Raw genomic sequence first — 24,752 nt, forward strand, 5'->3', positions numbered from 1 at the left:
AAATAATAGTAAAATAACACTGTTCTTGACAGCTTGATACTGTGTCAGGAAACACAACTAGCCAGAGATCAAGTTTCAGTGAAATAGATCAATTTGCTTCAAATACTAATTAAAGACACTCTATCTTTAAATAACTATAAAGTAATGAATGCAGTATGTGAAACATGGGAAACAGAAACATGAGAGGCTTTCATGTAAAACACACTAATCAAAATCCAATCTAATTCAATTAAATCTAATCTACAATTTCAAAACAATTTCTTCTTAATGTCACGTGATGCTGCAGAATAAAGTAGTTGTAGTCCTATGTCGTCCTCTAGTGGTCTTCTCCAATACCTAGACTCTGTGATGGCCTGTTCAACACTTGGTTGTCAGGCTGTTCTGGTTTTTAAGTGTGTTGCTAGTCTGGGTTCTTTTTTTCTCAGGATGTCGCCTTTATGATAGTCAAGTTGCATGATTTGAGGCTTCATTCATGTGTGTAGCACGAATGTACTACTGGATCATAAGCATGATCACTAGTTGTGATCCTTGCCTTAGACTTAAAAAGTAAGTAAAATGACAAGTTTTTTTTTGTCTTATGTTTATTGTCATAGTGTCTACACTTCTGCATCTATGGAATAAATAAAAGAACAGTTACACATGAACATAAAACAATGGAATGCAATGGAAGAACATTTAGAAGAGCACATAGGTTTATAACATCAACTCTCAAAAGACTGTATGTAGAATATTTGAATGTCCTGCACAAAATATTGCTCATCTGGTCATATAAAATCACAACTGCTTTAAGGCACGTATAATAACAATACAGTACTTATGACGCAAGGAAAAATCGATGGAATATTTATCACAGAACAAACATGAAGATGATCAACATTGAAATATTTTGTTTTGGTGACAGAAAATGAGCTGGAAATCCTGGAAAATGACACATCTGACCATCAGTTTTTAAAGTGATGTCTGTGCGTAAACAATCATACAAAATAAGATGATTTAGAAACATCAGAAGATGAGATCGACCAAAACTTGTGAACACGTCAAGACACAGATTCCTCTCTTGTAAACTCAAACGATAACTGTCCGTTAAACACATTTCTGTACATAATGGCAGTGCTCCAAAAAACTGCTTTCCAAACCATTTATGCAATTGCAAACTGTACCATCACCCTTTTGGGACCAAGGAAATGATCCAGAATAAAAAATAAAAAAAAGTCACTTAAATGATACAAACAAATGGAAAGATATTATTCACTAAAAATAAAAGCAAAATCTAAAAACAACAGATCCACACTTTTCTGGTCTGGACAACATGACAAAACACATACTGTGCTTTGGACTATTAGGACACACTCAATAACAGGAATACATCTTTATACAAAGCTGAATTAAGGCCCACAGAATAACTTTAGTAACAAAGCAATTTTCCCAACTGGAGTTATAACTAAAAAAGAAGATAAAAAAAGATATGGCTTTCAAGTCTGGAGTACCTATGAAACGGTCCTTCATCTCAGTAAACAAAATTCATTATCCAGCAAAAATGCATGCTGAAGATCTCTAAAGTTGCCATGTTTCGGGTTTAACAGGCCTTACAAAAGTTGACCATCTCCAGTAGTGTCATATAAGTCTTATGTGATGAACAGCAGAAGCTCACAAAAGGACAAATAAAATAAACATTTATGAATAAAACAAGAAGGTAAACCTAATTTTTAAAACACAGTATCACCGTCACATTCTTGTGTCCACTGGACTGAACTTAATGTTCAAAACACAGTCAGAGGTCTGAGGGATTTTGTGTTCAGTTGTTTACTCGGTTGAATATTTCAGTTCTAATCTCCATCTCTATCCATTGCTCAACTCCATGCACGCTCAAGACTGGAAGGTGCAGACGTGCGGTTCTGGCTTGAGTTTTGGATTATTCTCAAAGTAGTCTGGGTAATCTGTCTTCTTTGGTTTAGCTTTCTTTAGAGCCGATGTTTATTCTTTCTTGTGATCCTCAGGCGGATTGTCCAGGTCCAAGCTGGGGTCTGCCACGCAGCAATAACACAGCTTCTGTGTCTGCAATGAAAATGCATCTGAAAAAATGAAAAAGATCAAAGATCAGTATGTGAAAATCATCCAGAATATTAAATCAATCCTTGTACAAGACTACATGCAGACGAAACAGTCAGAGAAGGCTATACTTCCTTGAAAACCTCTTCAAGATCAAAATGTTATTGATTAATTTGCCTGCTTTAAAAACTTGAGGCTCAGGTTTTTTTTATGATTTATGATGGTGCTAACTCAAACCATCAACGTTTTATAAAAACATGGTGGCACTTTACATCATATGTCCATGTTATACATAATGAAAAGGGATGTCAATTTAATTAATTTAGTGATTCATTCACAGTTTGAAGAAATTTGAGTTTGAAATACCACTTTTGTGTTTTAAAGAATTCTGTCAGCGCAGCAAACCTTGTAAAACCACACTTAAAAATAGGTAACAAATTCAGCACATCCTGCAATTCTATTAAAATTTGATTCAATTTAAAAAATTTAACTGATAACAGCCCAAACAGTTCAAGTAGTAACTTTTTATTCAGTTTCAGTTTTTACTGTGCGTGTGAGTGTCTGTGGAAGTTTTACTCTCTTAATAGTAGGGTGTTCTATGTAGTTGCCGAGACATTGTTATTTGGTTGCTAGGGTGTTCCAGGTTGTTGCTAAGTGGTTGTTTACGGGGCTCAGACTAAAGTATCTATGACGTTCTTTCTCTAATAGTCTATATTAAGTACATTAGCTGAGTTCTTTTTACTCAATACAACTAGATCATAAACTATATCATGCAAAGTATGAACAAAAAAAGAATCAAAAATGACTTAAATCTTTTTTTTCCTCTGTAATGTACTTCGGATTAATGAAAGCCTCTCTTAGTATAAGAACAGCGGTCTCAGATGGATGAAAACAGCAAAATCATTGTTCACTGTAAACCAATTTGCACTAATTACTTATGGATCATTATATGGTTACAACACGTTCCCATTTCATAAAAACGCATTCATTTTGGGTACAAATTAATTACACATCACCACAATTAAGTGTATATGCAACAAAACCCCTAGAAGGCAAACAGAACCTAGGTGTAGCACATGTGAGAATGTTTCAAAACAAAAACACTTCCAACAGCCTGCAGCAGAATCCAGAGCTGTGGAGGTGCCCAGCTGGACTGCTAGAAATGAGACAAGAAAAACGAGAGATTCTTGCATGTTTGTGTGCTCACTCACTGAGCATGTGTCCCAGAAAGGCGGGTCTGGAGCTGGGCGGGAGGTACACACATATGTAATACACAGGAGCCCCGGAGAGAGCGACGAAGATTCCCACCAGAGAGTTTACAGTGTCACTGTACAGCGGTACAACCACCAGAAACACACTGCACAGGCAGTACACTATAGGGAAGAACAGACTCAACTACATGCAAACAAACACACACACACAAACACACAGAGTCAATTAAGCACATCATAAACCAGGGCAATAATGAAATAAAAATGCAACTTTGTTGAAAGTATTAAATATATGACATTGGCTATTATCTGAGTATTTTAAGGCATCATACTGTAAATGCGCTCCTGATGTGAAGCTCGTTCCATAAGATAAGAAACATTATCCTTCATTCTAAGATACTTTATTTTGACTAAGAATCACACATATCCTTCAGAGAGACAGAGACAAAGAAAGAGAGAGAGAAAGCCCTTTTGTCAGTGGCTTTGGTATTTTTCCCATTATTTTTTTCCCATAGGATTTTTTTAAAAGTCTTTGAAACCAACCAGCTATAAGATATGTCACAACATACTTAATGGCTTTAACGAGGGAAAGAGCATTGTGGATGACAATCAAAATAAAACCAACAGATAAAATATAGAGCTATTCAATTAAAGATGTTGATTTTGTACATTGTAACAACATATCACATTTAAATGCCATATATATATATATATATATATATATATATATATATATATATATATATATATATATATATAAAACTAGTTTGAGAGACTACTGTAGGGGGAGTAAATGGGCACTAAAGAAATGTTCTGGCTCTGTTTGCTTGTTGCAATTATCTGATTTTGTCTGCAGAATCATGGTTAATGTAGTTTTATTTTTTTCTTTTATTTTAAAGCATGCTCAACTGATTAACAACCTCATAGCTCAGGTCTTCAAGTTTTCCAGTTATTCTTAAATATCAAGCCTCCCATGGTGAAAATTAATGGATTTTTACTACTGGAACCCAACTGCTGCACTCCATTGTAATAATTGGGAGTTGAGAATCTCCTTTACATAAGGAGCGCTACTTGTGTACATGGAGACAATTCAGAATCAGTCAATTATAATGGTTAGTAGCACAGTAGCTTGGGTTTTGGGAGGTTGGGTTTTGTAACAGAGCTATTGACTTACCTTAACAGGACGGGGCAGGTCAGGTGCTTTGATGCGCAGGTAGATCTGACTGCCTATAGAAAGGCCAATGAACAGCCAGTAATTAAAACTAAAGTAATTAATTAGCTGGAAAACATCTTTCACGCAGAGAAATATGAGTGACATGCCACCCTGTAGGAGGAGGGAAAACAGCAGATCAGACTGAAATGTCCTGTTTTTAAGTATATCAACTGGATATTCGAGATTTTCTACATAGCACAAAGCATGTCTAAGCCTGCTTACTCACGTTAAACAGCAGGGCTGGGATTGGTGTGTAGCGTTTGACGTGGATCATACAGAGGATGCTGGGTAAATGCCCCTCACGCGAACCCACAAAGAATAGCCTATAAAGGGAAAAAAAGGATTCAGCTAAGAAACTGAGTTCCTGCCACCATGCATCGACTCATCAAACGACAGAAGACTCAGAACAAGATCTTGACCTGGAGGCGGAAATGATAGAGGAGTTTAAACCTCCATAACAGGAGATGGCCACAGACAGCGGGATGAGCCAGCTAGCATATCCCAGCACATAGTCAGCAAACGTCTGTGTTAGATACAAAAGCAAAAGTGTTATGTATTTTTCATTATGACCAATAATCAATTAATACCTGACACTCTATACTAGTTCTTCTAAATAATTACAAATTGAACACTAAACACTAACATGAGCCATTTTAAATACTACAAGTGAATTTAGGCATCGGAACATTATGATGTACACTATGAAAAAGAGATATATGTGACCCTGGATCACAAAACCAGTCTTAAGGTGCTGGGGTATATTTGTAGCAATAGCCAAAAAAACATTGTATGGGTCAAAATTATCGATTTTTCTTTTATGCCAAAAATCAAGTAAAGATCATGTTCCATGAAGATATTTTGTAAATTTCCTACGGTAAATATATCAAAAGTCAATTTTTGATTAGTAATATGCATTGCTAAGTACTTCATTTGGACAAAAAGGCAATTTTCTCAGCATTTAGATTTTTTTGCACCCTCAGATTCCAGATTTTCAAATAGTGGAAAGCTTATTTATTCACCTTAAATCTATATAAATGTCTATTTTGAAAAATTGACACTTAAGACTGGTTTTGTGGTCCAGCGTCACATACATTTTGATTTGCTAAAGATTAAATTAATAGTGTTATTAAATTATAAATGTTTTTAAATATTAACTTCAAGTGAGTGTTAGATGATGGCAAAGGTAATCTAAATGTAAAATAAGGGAAATGAGCACAAACAATTAAGTAAACAATACTGACAGATACTGATAAAAAAAAAAAAATCTTGATAACTCATATGCTACAGATATTGTATATCCCCAAAAATAATAACAGTTTTCAAACATGTTTCTGTCGCTGGTCAGTAACACAGATATTCCCTTCTAGGGCTGCATGATCTGTGGAAAAAAATCGAATTGTCAAAAAATGTGTCATTATAGATCAAATATGACTACAAAATAATAATAATAATAATAATAATAATAATAATAATAATAATAGTAAAAGTATTATTATTATTGCTAAATTAAAATATTAAACTAAATAAATATTACTATTGCAAGATTTCACTGTAAAATAAACTAATAATAATAAAATTAATAATATTAATGATAACTTTATATATATATATATATATATATATATACTACACACTATATATATATAACACACACAGCACAACTGTAAAATTACAATACTAATATTTACAACTGTCTTAATTTTGTTAAACCATCAAGCTTTTATTTGTGGAATACTGCAGGGAGCCCTTAAAGCTTCCCTTTTGTTGACAGCAGCCGGTTTAGAAGCACTTCACATTGTTTAGGAAAATGATCAGTGCATGTGTTCCCAGATGCATAAGTGGACCAGACTCAGACTCATTCCTTTAATTCATTTGCAGCCTTTGCGACTAGATAACCTCACTAAGCCATATTGAAATTGTTTTTTTCTGATTAATCATGCAGCTGGTTAAGCTAATATAAGTGTGTTAGATGCTCAAACAAACAGAGCAATGTTTTGGAAGAACGTACAGTTGTCTGTGTATAAAAATGGAACTGGACACATCAGAAACAAACAGTGTATCAAACACAGTAAATATATTTTATTGGCCATAAAAACTTCCACAGAGCAGCATACTAGCATAATTACATGCAGCAGAACGTCTGTGGATGTAGACTAACATCATCAAGCATCTCCAGAGAGAAGACGTTGCCTCAAGCTGCTCTGCTTAACTAGATCAGTGTATGTGGATGTGGAATAATGTTATAATGTGTAGCAACTAAACTAAACAGACGCTGTCCATTAACTTCCATGTGACATCAAAGATCATGTGGGTTCAAAATGAGTTTTGATACAGAAGCTTGAAATATACAGATGTGATGATAAAAGACAAAGTAGCTCCAAGAAAGATGTACTCACCACAGCCACAGCTTCACTCTGTAGCAGTGTATTCATGTCCAGCACTGCATAATAGGCGATGTTAGTCAGGATGTAGATTATTGTGACAATAGGCATGGAGATCGCTATAGACAATGGCAGGTTTCTGTAGCAGAGAAAAAAAATTTTTGTTTACATATTTGACCTTCCTGATTGATTTGCAACAAAACTGCTGGACATTCATTCAAGATGAAGTGTGCAATTTCTGCACCGCAAAGGATTGCAAAAATAATGCCCCCGATCTGCCACTGGTAAGCAAAACAGATAGTCCCACTCAGATTAATTCCATTGGTTGAGCCAATTTGAGTCAATTGCTCAAAAAAAAAAAAAAAAGAGCAATGTTTTGAAAGTAATACAGAGCCACAGTGTTCAAATGTTTCAGAGCAATCAATCTACATACGGCTTACTTAAAGGGATACTCCACCCCAAAATGGAAATTGTGTCATTAATCACTTACCGACATGTCGTTCCAAACCCATAAAAGCTTAGTTCGTCTTTGGAACACAATTTAAGATATTTTGGATGAAAACCGGGAGGCCTGTGACTGTCCCATAGACTGCCAAGTAAATAGTTTCAAGGTCCAGAAAAGGTGTGAAATTCGTCATCAGAATACTCCATCTGCCATCAGACGTGCAATCTGGGTCATCTTCGCTTACAAAAAGTGTTCCCGTCGCTTCATATAATCCAGATTGCACATCTGATGGCAGATGGAGGATTCTGATGACGAATTTCACACTTTTTATTGACCTTGACACTGTTATTCACTTGGCAGTCTATGTGACAGTCACAGGCCTCCCGGTTTTCATCCAAAGTATCTTAAATTTTGTTCCGAAGATGAACGAAGCTTTTACGGGTTTGGAACGACATGGGGGTAAAATGACAACATTTTCATTTTGGGGTGGAGTATCCCTTTAAGAGTTGTCTCCACATATTAAGCTGGGACATGATAAATACTTCTATTATTATTGATTCTTACTCGCAAAAAGCGGAACATGTCTTTATATAAGGTGAAATGTCATGAGAATCAGTACCTCTCTGGGTTTTTAATCTCCTCTGTGATGAAGTTCAGAGTGTCCCAGCCCGAGTACGAGTACAGAGCGGCGTACAGAGCCAGAGCCATGTTTCCTGGATCCAGTTTAGAGTTCTCAAAGGAATCCCTAAAGTTGTTTGTTTTTCCTGAGGCACAGCAGTGCAAATGCAATGCAAATGCAGTCAAATATCAAAAACAAACAGTAATGACACATATATAAATGTGGAGCACTACTGTATAGGTTTTTTTTTATATATTCCAAGGGTGCATTTATTTGATCACAAGTACAGTAAAAACATTGATATTGTGAAATATTATTACAATTTAAAATAACGGCTTTCTACTTTTATATATTTTAAAATGTAATCTTTTCCTGTGATGCAAAGCTGAATTTAAAGCAATTACTCCAGTTTTCAGTATGATCCTTCAAAATCACTCTGATATGCTGATTTGCTGTAAAGAAAAATTTCTTATTATTATATCATGTTTTGATTTAAAAATGGAACGTGATGTATTTTCTAGCATTTATTTGAAATATATATTATTTTTTTATAACATTAAAAATTGATACAATCCAATTAAGTCACACTAATCCTGGGTCTTTGGTCAAAAAATAATTTCTTTACCAAAATAATAAATACAAACCCTAAAGTTTTAATAGTAATATGTATATATATGAAATAATCGGCTTTCTACTTTTATATATTTTAAAATGTAATCTTTTCCTGTGATTTAAAGCTGTGTTTTTGAGAATGATGGCCAGGACTTTAGCCACAGTGGAGATGACCTGAAGAATGGCCCCCCATTTCACCTTCATGCAGTTTACAAAGGTGAGAAGACCTGCAAAGAAAAGAGACAGACATGCTCATATAAAAGCCAGACAATATATACCAAATATATTTCAACTGCTGTTTGCAACTGGAATTTCTTAATGTTCCTTTTGATCATTTCTGTAATAGTTCAATTGTGCAATTGTGTTCCACAATAACTACTATAACGATTTCCTTGGAGATAAATGTAAATTTCCAGTGTGTCATAAGTTCCCCTTTAAGCATTTAGGTTCCCAGGTTGACCAGGGCTATAAAATTAGGATGGAGAAAACCTTAACTCCTGCTTTTGTGGTTTTAGCGACTGGTAATTCAAGTTCCTCCATTCATCTGATACTGCAGTGAACACTTCCAGCATCTAATGTCACAAACCAAACAAGTCTAACAGTAATTCACTCCTTGAAACAGTCTCTCAGAACTGCAGATACCATCACGACTTTACACCCTGGTGCTGTGAAACACAGGAGATTAACTGAGGTCTTTCTGTACCTGATTTAATCTCAGCTCAAATGCCACCTCATTCTGATGAAACTGTAAAGACTGTACAGTCCAAATAAAGTGCTATTTGTCACAAAAAGGAAATTAAACCCTGTAGAATTACACTGTTATATATGTTTGCATAAGGTTTGTGGTTTAGGCCTGTTTCACAAGTACTTCAGTGGACTTTGCCACAGTAAGTATCAAAACATGCCACAGGTGACAAATACCCGAGAACATGCACATGATCTCTGTGGAAACAGTCACCAAGGATTTCATATAAAGGTCTTGTGGAAGTCTTGGCAGTCCAATTGGAAAGCATTTGGTTGACAAATAAAATGCCTAAATAAATGCCAACTAACACTGACACGAATGGAGAGAACAGCCTGGCAGCCGCAGTGGAGTGAATTAACAGCTGAACTAACAGAAATCACATGCTTCAAAATTGCAGAGACAGTATTCACTTGATTTTGACAAAGTCCAAATTTATGCAAAAAGGTAGGAGCATGTACTTTAGCCAAAGTGATGACAGTTTCTTCACACTGCAGCGCAGACTCACCTGCTGAACTGTGTCATTTTAATAAGTTAATACTGAAACAACACAATCTAAGAGAGTCCACAGAACTAGTGTATACAGAAGTATATTTGCATTTTCTGATAAAGGAAAAAGGAGGTTCCCAGATTTAACTCACTGGAAATAAAATATGCTTTTTTTCTTCTTAGCAATTTACAAGGATGTTTTAGTGTGAAGAAAATCAAAAGAAAAGAAAAAAAAAAAGAAGAAAACAAATTTCCTCCCAAAAATGAACAAATAAAAAAAGGAAATGAATGAAATAACATTGCACTGAAAAATGCACCATGAGCACCCGGGGTTTACAGGAGAAACGGGCTGAAACAAACACAAACACAAACTCTCCTAGCATTCAGATCAGTGTTATTTCAGTATCATTCATGTACTAATAATATTCTCAATTAGCTTTAATTTTCATATTTGTAGTTTTTATTTTAAATTTAGTTTGTTTGATTAATTTTATACTTTTTTATTTTTAAGTATTTTTATTTAGCTTTAATAAAAAAATTCATTTAAGTTATTTTAATAAATGAACTTATTGTATTTGTTAGTTCTCAAAGCAAATTTTCATTTGATTTTTTTTCTAAGTTTAAGTTTGTCATCCAATATTTTATTTTAATAAATAAAAACAAATTTTAATAGTTTTTAACAATAACAACACTGATTCAGAAATGTAGTGTATATGAAGTTACCATATTACAATATATGTAGGCTTTTTTATATTTTGGTATGAAATTAACAAAACACGACTGTAAGGCAACCATACAAACTAAAAGAATTATGTAAATAAAGGGATGCAGATCAATACCATGATCTGTTACGATCCTCGGTAGCGGCATAAATTGGTACGATTTATTTTTGACATAGGTTAACATGAAGCACTCTTTTCAGAGTAATCTCATACACACTGCGCTGTGTGAACAGTAAACAGCATTGAATCTCAGAGAAAGCCTGCCTTTATTGTGCCACTATTTACACTAGTTTCAAGAGCTGCTACATGTTACAAGTTTATCAAAGCAATCTCTGCATGCATGGATGAGTGCAGGAGCTCTTACCTATAATGAGAGCTGCAATGAGTCGTACTGCATCATTTGGTGCCGGGCAGGTGGGGAAGAACGGTTTCACTAGGTAATTAGCGAAAGTAAGAGCAATGACAGCCTGGCAGGCTGGTTCCACGATCATCAGCGAGGTCCACAGACGGATGAATGCAAGGAAGCCCCCAAAGCTTTCCAGGATGTAGGCATAACTAGCTCCGGACTTGCGAATGGTTGTGCCCAGCTCGGCGTAGCACAGGGCACCAAAAACAGAAAAGATTCCTCCAATAACCCAAACCACCAGAGACAGACCGTAAGATCCTGTTTGCTCAAGAACACCAATGGGTGAAACAAAAATGCCCGAGCCAATCATGTTCCCCACAATGAGGCAGACACCGTGCAGTAGTGAGATCTCTTGCTTTAGACGCATGGAGCCGGTGGAGTCGGCGTCCCCCATGATGAACTCAACCCAAAAATCAAGAATCAGGAATCTGACGCCGGACCATCAACCACACACGAGTCTGTTCGCCTCAAGCCTGGAGTTTCAGCCGAGTCTCCTCGTTGTTTTCTTGCTGTATCAAATCAGGGAGATAAAAGAGATAAAACACAGTCAATGTTATGTTGTAGGTTAAATTCAACTGCTCACTGCATCTGTGGCATATTGTTGACAACACAAAACAGTTAAGACTCGTTCAACACTTAAAAACAATAGTAGCTTAATCTCTCCAACATATATTTTGACAAGTTTGTTTGGAGAACAAGTTCTTTAATTAAGCCTCAGTCATTTCGCCCACACCTGCTGCCCAGGATACCATTGAGCAAGTGCAGTGACATCAGGAGGAAACCAGTACAATTTGGGAAGACAACCAGTAAATGTTTGGCTGGGTGTGGTCAACAGCAACCGCCTGCAGAACTAACTGCTTTAGAGATAAATCTACTAAAGATAAAGACTTCCAGTGAACACTAAAACTATGTGGGAACAAGCTCATTTGAACAGCATGACAATGTTATACACCAAAATAATGTTAAAAGAGAACAGACAACTTGTAAAAGAATTGAAAGCCATATATTTTTAAGTATGGCTTAAGCACTTAAAATCTTTTGGGGGCCACTGTACATTCAGAAAGCTGACTTCAACAGAAGGCCAAGTCTGAAAATTCAGATACCAGAGCTACTTTGACAAATTTAAAATGAACACGCCAATATTTATTAGACAATAATTACTCAATTAATTTCAGGTTCAGTAACATTCTTTAAAAAAATTATGTTTACATGCATACGGGGCTGTTTACATAAACGTCTTTTCATTTATTTATTTATTTTTTAAATGAAAACATGCACTTGATGGCTGTGCTCCCTTCTTTTTGCGTTAAAAATGCAGTTCCACTGGTCTACATCTCGCATTTTAACAGTAAAAACAGCTGTTGTGTGCATGGCTCCCAAGAACGCTGATATTAATCAGAGTTTGGTCATATTCTGATTATGTAAGCATCATGTACATTAATATGCATGTTATAATCAGAATTTTAAGTCGTGCAAACACCTTTTCTGAATTTTCACTGTAACAAACCATTAGTTTATATGCATCTGTTCATAAACAACTGGGTAATATAATATTAGGAAAATACCTATGATAAAAATGCGACTACTGAACAAACAGTTTTGGAGCGAGGATAATACTTTTTTTTACTAATATAAAAATAAATACACAGTAAGCCTTGATAAATTGACATTCGTAAGAGCTTATGTCTTAAATTCTGTAATTTGATGCATTGTTAAGAACATACATGAGCATTGTTTAGTTGATTTCAGTTTATTTTGCTGCATTTAAAGCGACAATTGAACAAAATGCGCATGTGTGAACTATTCTGAATGTATGCAAAGTTTTACAACAGCTGTGAATTAGAATCATATACACCTCTTTTTCAGAATATGATAATTCGCCATTTAATTACTACCGTTTTTCATTATTATGGTAAAATATTGATATTTTAAGCTTCAGCTCGCGTCAACATTCTGTAACCCGGGTTTAAATGTTCGATTCGCGCCAAAACAGAACGGCATCCTGCTTTTGTTTTACGAGTACTTAACTATTAACTGCTGTTTTATGACTACTTCATCTCTATATGGTCGGTAAAACACGTCTTTTCATCAGCTATCCGTCTACAATATATTTTTCCAGCACGAGCTAAGTTACAGGTTAGAGGAAGTCAACAACACGTTGCTCAGGTCAGGTCTTAAAACATATGACAAAGTTACCAACCTCACGATTTCCAGTCAAACTTCATTATTTCAATGCAACTTGACGTCAAAGCTAAGAATAAGTTCTCTTCTACAGGATGAAAAGATAAGAAAACATCTCTGATGGCACCGTTCACGTGCACTGCTGTTAGCTTGTGTGGTATTAGCGGAGGCACGCTTCTGCACTCACTGCTTACACTTCTACAAACTGATGCGGCTCGAGCGTCAAATATCAAGTTAAAGATCTCACCTGTTCTTAGTGAAGAGAGCTACACCATGTGCGTGCGTGGATGAGTGGACGTGGACAGGAGCTCATGATGACATCGTAATACTACAGCCTTCCCCTCACTACCTAGGCCATCCTCCTCCTCCTCCACCTTCATCTCCAGCAGCCCAACTCTGTTCATTCCTGGGATTCGGTAATATTTCAGTCCAACCGACTTCTAAAAGTGATATGAAGCGTTAAAAGCTTTTTACACTACGTTGGTATGCCCATTATAATGAATTAAAAAAAATATTGAATTTAAATAATTTTTAGCATAAAATAATGTCTTATTTCTATCTCACACCAAGCATTTTGTGAGTTTGTACTTAGAAAATTATGAACAAAAATTTGAACATTAGCTATAATTTTTGGGAATAATGTAAGCATGTATTTGTTTCTTTCTTTTGAAAAATATTTCAAATATCAGATATCAGATTAAAAAAAAAAACAAAAAAACACCAACAACAAAAAAACTGACTTTAAAGTTATGTCCCTCAGCCTGAACTCAACCCCATTCCACACTGTGTTCACACCCATAATAATTTAGACTCCACCCATATGTGACATCTTTACCAGAAATTACATCATTCATGTGGTGCAGAAGTTGTATCATACTTTTTATTTATATTTTTGATGTGTATTATAGGCAAGGAGGGTAGGTCAAGCTTAAGAACTCAAACCCATTACATAAAATTAAGATTATTATTACTATTATTTTTCAGCATTTTATTTTAACTCATAAGTATATAGAATGTACTTCTTTTATTGCTGCCATATAAGGTCTACTCTCCTAAACTACATGAGGAGCAGCGGCCATTTTTGAGTAAAAAGCACAACCCTATCATGCTCAACCCTGTCACAAATATGTATATGACATGGTCGAGTTATTTACTTCATTTACTAATGATTTTAATAAAAAAAAATAAAAAATAGTCATGGTTTCAGAAGGGGACAATATGAGAGAGAAACAAAACTGAAAATTGAAATTGAAGGCAATGTGTTCCTTCAAATGTGTTACAGTCTTCAACCCCGTCAAACCTTGTCACATTAATATTTTTGGAAAAAGACCATTTCGAATGAAAGCATTTCTTGTTGATTACCATCTGACATGTTAAGGACTAAAACAATAAAACTGTGGTTTTAGTTAAACATCTAAATTAAATATATATTTTTTACAAAAATAAAGAGACCATAGACACACAAATTGTTTATTTTTAACTTCAGTCCTATAAAAATGTGAAAATTATGATAAATGTTACATTTGTTATCATTAAATTGTTATCAGGGACACATGAGCAGTAGATATGTTCGTTTTATAACAGGTTCTGTGTAACCTGAGAATAAAATGTGTCCAAATCTGAAAAAAGGTCTTTAATGCCTGAGGTGGGAAAACATGATTTGTGAATAATGAGGTTTATTTGTGCAAAATGAGTGGGGTATTTAGAAAATTAATCATATGTAGTTGAAAAAATATACATTCCAAGTTGTTGATGAAATGTTGTAAATGAAGCCTTGCACTTGGTTATAACAGGCTCTGATGTTTCCTTAATTAAGGATCTAATGCCGCCATGTGGTCGAAAATGATAATGCAGTGCAGTCCTTTGATCGTGAATCTTTTAGGCGTGACCCTGATCTGACGGTGAGAGTGATTTCACCAAGTACAACATGTTCCTTACATGGGATGTTGTTCCATTCCAATCAACTAATCAGAATTGAGATATAACCTTTCAGGAAATATCTGTTTTAGGCTTACAGTTAGGGTTATGTGCTATACACCCCTGTTAATAAGATATCATTTACCACTGATTATGGGTAGGGTTAGGTTTAGGGTTAGGGATTGGTAGGAAGTCTATATTTTTGGACAATAATGTTGATCCAGGAACATGTCTTACTTGGCAAAATCACGACAACCCTGATCTGACATGTTTGATAGTAGGCTATCAGTACAAGGTTTAGGCTTCGGTTTAGGCCTCAATTTAGGAGCATGAAAAGATATAATAAATAAAACATGAAAATAATATTGTATTATTATTTCAATCAAGAAATTGCAGGATTGTTTGCCTCTGAAATGTATTTAATCTAGCTACAGTGTAAAATAATACACAGGTCTTCTCTGTCTAGTAATGCTAACTCATGCTATCCTTCACGTACTGCTGTGCAGTTTCTAACCCACTTTGTTCAGACACCAGAAATTTTATTATTTATTGTGCTGTCTTTGCTTCCTTCATAATTGATGCTTGCATAGCTTGGGCATTTCTAACGGGAACTGGATGTGCATGTTCATGTAGTGATAAATCATGGCTAAATGGGACTACATGGGGATATTTATTATAGATAAAGAAGAATTTCATAATTTTGTATTTCTTTATACACTTATACCTGTACTCCTCCAAGAATTAGCCTACTCTGCCCTGTTTTTAGGCTACCTTCAGCTACATGCTATTAAGGTCCTGTCTGCTGTTAAATTAATTTATTTTAAATGTATTTATTTATTTATTATTCATCAAATCATTAAATATTGCTAAACATATTTTAAAATGTTCTAAAGTCATTGTCATAATTTTAATTAATTTACTCATAACTAAAATAATATTGACAAATATTGACATTTGATGCACATAAAGGCATCATGCATAAGACAGCCATTTATTGACAAATATTGAGATACATTTGATGCACACGAATGCATCAAGACAGCCATTTAATCTCACAGGACCCTTGCTAGTGCTGGGAGGGGCACTCAGTGTCCCAGTGCTGCTTTGGCACTGTTAGCTACCACCATATCTCCCCAAATGTGTGTAAAATGAATTATATATATTATATATATATATATATATATATATATATATAATATATATATATATATATATAAAACAAGTGCGCGACGTATTGTATATAGCTACGAATTGTTTATATACGAATTATGAATGCTATTATTAATAGAAGGAAGATGGAGCTTCATGCAGTTGATGCAGTGATGACAGACAGCTAGCTATTCAGATAAAATATTCCATAAGAGATATTCGTGCTTCATGTAGTTTAATGTATAGAATGATACCAGCGCCGTCATCTGATGTAGCCTACCATATAAAATGATTATAAATCAATGGGTTGCACCACTGCTGAAAAAGGGTGGGAGACACAATTAGTCACCTTGTAAGCTCCTCGCCGTTGACAACCTTCTGTACATTAGATCGGGCGCGCGACAGCCGTTCACTTGGAACTGCGCGTGAAGGGACAACAGCAGCCAATCTGACTGAGCACGCGCGCTCATCATTTCCCAAGCTGCTCCCTCGCGCACTCTTTTCCTCAGAGCGCCGTTCTGCTGACTCAGTGCCTTATCAGTGAACCGGTTCCTCGCCACCGCACAGACCTGAGACGCACCAGTCACCGCAACAACTCCAACCATGGCCAAAACTGCGATCGGTAAGGCAAACCTACCTTCATTTTGTTCGCCGGTCCGTGTCTCTTTGATGCTGAGAGGAAGCTTAGAGATGCTGTCGCGCGCACAATAGACCCTGATGCAGGAAAAAAGAAGTCCGTTAGATGGGAAATAAATATATTCTAGATATATTTTCAGATATATAAATCTTCTTTCTGCTTCCACCCCATGCTGTTTTATTTTCAAATATGGCTGTGCATTTTGTGTGCACCCAGGCTGCCTACTCGCTCTTGCTTAATAAAGGGGGACTTTATAAATGAGGAAAAAGCATTAAACGGTATAATTATAGTGCAAACCTCTTTCATTTCACTGGAACATGCTTTAAAAGCCTTAAAATGGTTTTCTTATGGTGACAGTGCACCTGCCGGCTCAAGCATCTCCAGCATAATGCAGAAGGACCCCACCCAAGATCCAGCTCTGTGTTTCAGCCTTCACAAAACCCTGTAAAGCCTTGCAATACCTGACTCAGAACAGTTTAAACCTTTCGACATCCTCTATACATGATATTTATATATTTTTATAAAATGAGCAAGGTGTGGCTGGTATTTTATTGGCAAACAATGGCAAAAATAGGGAAATACAGCATGGTAGTTAAAGAGTCAGGGTGTTTGAAATGGCTTATTTTTTTAATCATTGTGGGTATGTCTATTTTATAGACAAAATTTCTTTATTATTGCCAATTATCACAAATGATAGGTTGGTAATTGGTTTATCGTCAGTGGTTTTTCACTGATTTGGGAGCATGACTCAGTAGCTGGTGAGTTTATAAAAGACTACACTGGCTGCATTTTAATTTTATCACATTTATAACGGGCAAATAAGAATCTGTTCTCACACCTTCAATGTATTCTTGTGACATGTACAGTCTACCAGCACGTCACATGTTTATATTTAACCCGATTCATAATAAAAAATAAAAAACTCCTTGCTCATTAAACACAGGTTTTTAAGGTGTAATTGTGGATTTGCATCTTCATCCTTTTGTTCATACCATTTCTAGCGCTGTATGATATGCAGACTGCAGTATCAGATGATTGATGTTTTAAATGGAAGTGTGTCAGGGCTCAAGTCGTCTCGCCAGTAAGCATGTCTCAGTGCTGTTGTGATTCTGGATTATGTTGTAGGCGGCCAAACTGGGGCATACCATATACAAGGTGTGCGTTTTTATCACATTTTTGCGAGACGGCTGCAGGGCTGGGCACTGGTGGACTGTATGTCTCGCTGTCATCTCACTTAAAATGTTAAATGACAACTTGGAGAGACATTTATTTTGTGGAAAACCAGTTGTGTGCACTTAATCCTATCATGCAATGCAATTACACGGAGATGTTTCTTTAGGATATTTTATTTCATTTCACAGAACATACAAAAAAATGCCCCGACAAATACCGACTAACGAGAAAGAACATATCAATCAATATAATCAATACGCTTGGAATATTTATAGGGCTTAAAAGAGCCAGCAGAAAGACCTTGGTGTGATTGTCAGCACTATACTGTATATACACCTCAAAATAAGAAAATTAGGTCTTAATCTATGCATTATCAGCTCTCTCATTATGACTCATCTAAAAGCATGGCTTATTTAATTAGACTCTTAATTGAGCATTTTAATTAATGATTGGATAATTGGCCACAATATCATTGTCAGAAAGGCATATCATGTATCAAACCAGAGCTGCCAGGAGCCTGTCTTTGTCCTATAAACTGTATAGATCTCATCACATAACCTCAGTTTATCATCTGTGATTACTGGATATGCGAAGGCGGTATGACTAATCCAATCAAGCCCCATTAGTCGTTAACCTAACAGGAAGTTCAAATATACACATTCAGCAATGCTGCACAACAGTGGGGTGCGGCCATTCAATTTTAAGATTAATTATTTTAAGATTAATTAATATCAATTACATGATATATATATCACTATTCTATATATATAATAGTGATTACATATATATATATATATATATATATATATATATATATATATATTATATAAAGCCATAAAAACAAATTTTTACTCAAAGGTTTCATATGTACTTAACTCAGTATTAATAGTTAAAATGAAGTAAAGTGGTTTAGTGTGAATGGATGATATTTACTGAACACTGAGAGCTCATCTGGAGGGGCATATGCCCATGCAGCTGCAGTGGACTGAGCATATGAGAGAGAGAGAGAGAGAGAGAGAGAGAGAGAGAGAGAGAGAGAGAGAGAGAGAGAGAGAGGTGGGAGAGTCCATTATTGATTTCCAGGGTGGGCATGCTGATGCATTATCAAACAAACCACACAAAGGACTTTTTGCTTGTCCACTGGCCCATAGAGCCTGATGACAATTTTTTAGCAATGTGTGTTTTTATTCTACTTCATATTTAGTGGTGGTGCAATACATGGCTTGTATCACTCTAGTGCATGATAGTATTAAGAATCAGTCAGAATAACAGAGAATAAGGATTGCTTAATGTAAAAATGAATAGTATGTTACAATTCATAAATAAACTAGAGAGAGAGAGAGAGAGAGAGAGAATATAAAATATAATATTATGTGTGTTATATAATAAATGTAATATTATGTGTGTTATATAATAGTGTTATATAGAAAAATCAGTCAGGACAAAATATTAACTTAATGTAAAAATGATAAGTAAATTAAATGTATATTATATCTAAATGTAATATTAGATTATCTTAGACTTATATGCAATACATACAGTACATACACACGCACACATATATATTTATATAAAAAATATATATATTTTTTTGATGAAGTGATTTATACATCATACATGCAATGTATTTTTTGACACAATATCTACATTTCAAGCCAAGGGTGTGGTCTGTAGGCGTCGAATACTCTTTTCTACTTACAGACCCTGTGATATTTTACAGCAAAAACTCCCAGTCTTGCACACATACAGATGCAGTCGTCTGTGTGAGATCTTTTTCACCTGCTTACCAGTCGGCTGACCTGAATTACACGCTTCAGAGAGCTGTCTATCGTCCTTATCTCACTCTGACTAGACAGCAGGAGAGAAATGCTTACGAGGTCTGGGAACACTCAATATCACAGCACTAAACCTCCATCACCACCCCCTCAGTTTACGGAAGAAATCGTTTGCTCAGGTAATTACTAATTAAAGCCCCCAACACCAAAATCAGCCAGCCAGAGGGCTTTTAATCCTGGCGGGAGTGAACACAGTGATTCTCTCACTTCTTCCCTTCCCGGTTTTCTCCGTCCTCTGTTTGTGAGGGATTAATAAACTCGTCAGGGAGCAAGAAGCAGTTGATCAGATTTTTTTCTCTGGGCGGAGAGTGAAGAAAGTAGGTTGATGCTGGAAAGCATAAAAGCAATTTGAAATGTAGCTGAAAAAACCCCAAGCGTTCACATTTTGATAACATCAACACAGCGCATGCTGTCAAGACATAACTTAAATGCACTGGCCTTGATAAATGCTGCGTGTGTGTTCAAAACAATTCAGATGCATTAATGGTCTTCATGTAGCATCTGCCATCACTGATGGTTGTATGATTTAGGTTTGTTTGCTCTTAAGCATTTAATGCTGAAAAAGAAAATGATTCTGAAGTTGGGGATGAGGAATGATTGTGGTGGAATCAATGTAGCCATCTGGCCTTGGGTTTTCTCTGGTGTTGCCGACTCACTCCCCATACACACACCCTCAGTAGTCGGAGAAAAAATGGATTCCAATAAATAATGTAAGACTAAAGGCTGAGTGGTGGGGGATGGTGGAGCTTTTGGTGAACATTGTCTTGTAGGAAATCAGAGCATGTGAGGACACGGCTGCTGGTTTTTCTTTAGAAAGCTCAAATGAAAACATAGACAAATTGCTGTTGAGACTTGCTTCATTCATTCATAAATTCATTCATTCATTCGTTAGTTCATTCATTCATATATTTATTTATTTACTGCTTTTGGACTCCCCCCAGACTCTTAGTTTTAATTTAGTTTTCATTTGCATTTCTTATATGTGACCCTGGACCACAAAACCAGTCTTAAGGTGCTGGGGTATATTTGTAGCAATAGCCAAAAATACATTGTATGGGTCAAAATGATCGATTTCGATGCCAAAAATCATTAGGATATTAAGTAAAGATCATGTTCCATGAAGATATTTTGTACATTTCCAACTGTAAATATATCAAAACTTAATTTTTGAATAGTAAAATGCATTGCTAAGAATTCATTCAGACAACTTTAAAGGCGATTTTTTCAGTATTTTTATTTTTTTTGCACCCTCAGATTCCAGATAGTTGTATCTCAGCCAAATATTGTCCGATCCTAATAAACCATACATCAATGGAAAGCTTATTTATTCAGCTTTTAGGTGATGTATAAATCTCAATTTTGAAAAATTGACACTTAAGACTGGTTTTGTGGTCCTGGGTCACACACACACACATACATACATATATATGTAGTTTTCATTTTAAATTCTAAATATATTCCAAAATGATTCTTCAGCTACAAATTTCATATTTTTCTCACATCTTGTTCTGCTAAAATGTTATATTTTACATTAGTCTCACTGCTAAAATTTTAGTCAGTGTACCCCTGGTCTAATACCTAGATGATTTGGGTTATTTTTTGCAACATTAACGATGCAGTTTCGAAAAATCATTCATCATCAGAATCTGGGTCAATACTTTTGTTTGATGTGTCTCCCTGCAGCATACAAAGAGAAGATGAAGGAGCTTTCCCTCGTCTCCCTCATCTGCTCCTGTCTCTACCCAGAGGCACGCAAGAACATCATGAGTGAGTTTGAAGGTAGGAAATGAAAATATAATACCAGTAATGAGAAGTTGTGTAGAAGGAATTTACAATAATATGCTGGGCTTTAGAGTGCTTATTCTGTCTGATCTTCATAATATAACTTTTTATTGGCCTGTATGTGTACCAGCAATACTACACATGTATTATCTTAACAGCTAATATAGATCAATAAATGTCTGATAAATGTTCAGATTGGCTGTATAAGTTATACGAGCTCATTTCATGAGCAGGAGGCAGTTGGTGCATTTTATTGCATGGATCCGGATGCTTAAACTCCACTAATGTGTAGATGAAGATTTTCTGCCTGACACACTGCAGTTTCTACACTGCATTTATTTCACTTTATGTCTTGTGTGTTTAGACATGGAGGTTAAGCCCATTAATAAGCGGGCTTCTGGCCAGGCCTTTGAGGTCATCCTGAAGCCACCCTCTCCCATGGCTGACAGCTCTTACAGCATCACTACACCTCCCAAAAAGAGGGACATGTCCCTGGAGGATATCCAGAAGAAGCTGGAGGCAGCAGAGGACAGGAGGAGAGTGAGTTACCCATTCATTTGTATTATATAGCTGAGTATATAACTTATGTTTGATCTTTGCCATTTTATTAAAAGTTTTAACACTTTTATTTAATGTGAACTGATAGAGTTGATTCCTACCCCACTCTTTCTCTCCAGTCCCAGGAGGCTCAGGTCCTGAAGGCCCTGGCTGAGAAACGTGAGCATGAGCGGGACGTCCTGCTGAAAGCCATGGAGGAGAACAGCAACTTCAGCAGGATGGCGGAGGAGAAACTCATCATGAAGATGGAGCAGATCAAGGAGAACCGTGACACCCTCATTGCAGCCATGCTGGAACGACTGCATGAGAAGGTACATATTAGTCTTTTATGCTGCATTTATTTAATCAAAAATACAGTCAAAACAGGGTGATATGAATGATAATGAATGATTACAATTTAAATAACTTATTTCTTTATTCAATGTATTTCTAAAAATGTTATTTGTTCCTTTGATGCAAAGCTGAATTTTCAGCATCATTACTCCAGTCTTCAGTGTCACATGATCCTTCAGAAATCATTCTGATATGCTGATTTGTTGCTCAAGAAACATTTCTTATCATTAATGTTGAAAACAGTTGTGCTGTTTAATATTTTATGTGGAAACAGTGATAATTTTTTTTTCAAGATTCTTTGATGAATCGAAAGTTCAAAATGTATTTCGATATAGCATTTATGCTTAGTAATATGAATAAAAAAAACACAAATATTACAATTAAATGCATCATTTATCCCACACTATTTTTATGCTATAGACATGTACAATACCACCAATTTTAAAAACTTCTTGAGACACTGGCATGCTGTAACCATGAAAAGTTATCTGATATTGTGATATTTACAGGATAGAAGATAAAACAAGCAAAAAAAAAAAAAAAAAAAAAATCATGGCATAATTTTCTTTAGCCAATCAATCAATCAATGAATAAAATAAATAATTAATCAGATTTTCTGTCACAAGAGGGCGCTACACCTCAATAAAAACGTTGAATTATAAAGGACACCACTGCTACCAAAAGCATTTTTAAAATATAAATGTTGTTTATTTTAATCAACAGTATATCATCTTTAAGCTATAAACTTTAATGTTTATGTTAATTTGGTGTATTATTTCTCTATGTGCTTTCAGGAGAAGCACGCTCAGGAGGTGCGCAGAAACAAAGAGCTGAGGGAAGAGTTGACAGCGTGAACACATCTCTCTAGACCCACTGTCCCATTACCCCACAACACCCCCCTCCCCTTACCTGCGACCTCCCGTCCCCAGAGAGACCCCCTCTCACCGCTCCATCGCTGCACCATGTAGAAAAGAGCCTCTGGCACCCCACCCCCCTGCCCTGCCCCGCCCAGACGAAGGGAAGCGACCCTGCCCCCCTCACCAACAGCATCCTCCCTCATATAGTCCAGAAGATAAAAGGAACACCATTTACTCCAGAAAAAAAGAAATGTTTTTGATCAATTTGAAACCAGTTAAAGTGGGTGTGGTTTTTTTGTAAATACTTCCTATTTGTTTTATATGAGACGATGAAAAGTATTGCGGTGTGCCATTTTATAAGTTTCTCTCTGTATCTTTCTCTTTCAGTGGATGTTACTTGTTTCCTCTCTCTATCAGATCTGCTACAGTTTCTCTTGTATGAGGCTTTAGTGTTTGTGAGTTTGCTGGCTAGCAATGTCTTCTCTAAACCAAACAATCATTTTAGTGTCTCTATGTCCATGTGGAGAGAGTAAAAGCTGCCACAGTACAGTAAACACAGCTTTAACGGTCACTATCATTGCATTTACAACAATCTCGAGCTCTTTCTTCATACATTCATCTGGTATATAGTCACAACACACAGACACACACACACTTATATGAACCCAGTCAGCATGGTTTAATAAAAAATGACATGTTGCTTAAGAAGAGCTGTGGTTTGAGCCACACCGAAGTCATGTGACATCTCTCAACCCGTGTTTGACCATAGACTGGGTTGCATTATTGCTGACACGTAGCATCGAGTTAACCTTAAATTCCTGAGAATTGCTTAAAGTTCTCAATTCTGATTCTTCATAGATTTAGGGGATTTCAGAGGGGAATTTCAGGTGATGGAAAAATGGATGCTGTGTGTAAATGTGTGTGTGTCAAGAGCAGTGTGGGTGGACGGTGTTACCGTGTGCCATGCAGAGTGGCTTTAATATCACAAACCTGCCCACCCTCATCTTTCTCTTCCAGCTGTGTGTTTTATTCCCTTCACACATGTAACTTTGAGAGCATAAGCTGTGGTAAATAAAGGCTTGGGGTTCTTGAAATGAGAATATCTGTCTTTGGCTCCATTTTTATCTCATACCACATACATTAAAATAAACAAATAATTCCACTTCAAGTTTAACAGCTTTGCTGTAGGCCACAAAAAGTGAATAAACATAAACGTGAAACTACCTGAAGCGTAATACCTTAGTTTACCAACAGATGGCAATACATGATTTTGCAAGAAAAAATGAATTAGCTCGCGATGAAATACTATTAATCTGCTTCTGCTGCATAGTATGGGAATTAATGCATAGAATGCAAGCCTATGACCTATTAACTTTGCTTTCAGAAGACCAGTATGCAATATAGTTTACTGTATTATGTGTCTCGACGAGGGCACGTGATA

At 35.9% G+C, this 24,752-nt stretch overlaps 2 protein-coding genes across 2 annotated transcripts; one reads left to right on the forward strand and one right to left on the reverse strand.

The window, feature by feature from the left end:
- Positions 1-555: 555 nt before the first annotated feature.
- Positions 556-16,624, reverse strand: LOC109055166 (Y+L amino acid transporter 2-like). Its single transcript, XM_042776852.1, has 11 exons — positions 16,486-16,624; positions 13,318-13,510; positions 10,848-11,398; positions 8,662-8,757; positions 7,919-8,093; positions 6,870-6,993; positions 4,893-4,996; positions 4,700-4,796; positions 4,435-4,584; positions 3,261-3,444; positions 556-2,072 (listed from the first exon to the last, which is right to left on the reverse strand). The coding sequence occupies exons 3-11, from the start codon at positions 11,281-11,283 to the stop codon at positions 1,975-1,977; spliced, it is 1,464 nt and encodes a 487-aa protein (XP_042632786.1). The 5' UTR covers positions 11,284-11,398; positions 13,318-13,510; positions 16,486-16,624; the 3' UTR covers positions 556-1,974.
- Positions 16,588-24,411, forward strand: LOC109055170 (stathmin-2-like). The gene is made up of 5 exons (XM_042776851.1): positions 16,588-16,758; positions 21,465-21,560; positions 21,928-22,103; positions 22,241-22,432; positions 23,249-24,411. Exons 1-5 carry the CDS (start codon positions 16,740-16,742, stop codon positions 23,306-23,308), a joined length of 543 nt encoding a protein of 180 aa, XP_042632785.1. The 5' UTR covers positions 16,588-16,739; the 3' UTR covers positions 23,309-24,411.
- The last annotated feature ends 341 nt before the right edge of the window (positions 24,412-24,752 follow it).

This window comes from Cyprinus carpio, chromosome A19 (genome assembly GCF_018340385.1).
Source record: "Cyprinus carpio isolate SPL01 chromosome A19, ASM1834038v1, whole genome shotgun sequence".
In the NCBI taxonomy this organism is placed as follows: domain Eukaryota; kingdom Metazoa; phylum Chordata; class Actinopteri; order Cypriniformes; family Cyprinidae; genus Cyprinus; species Cyprinus carpio.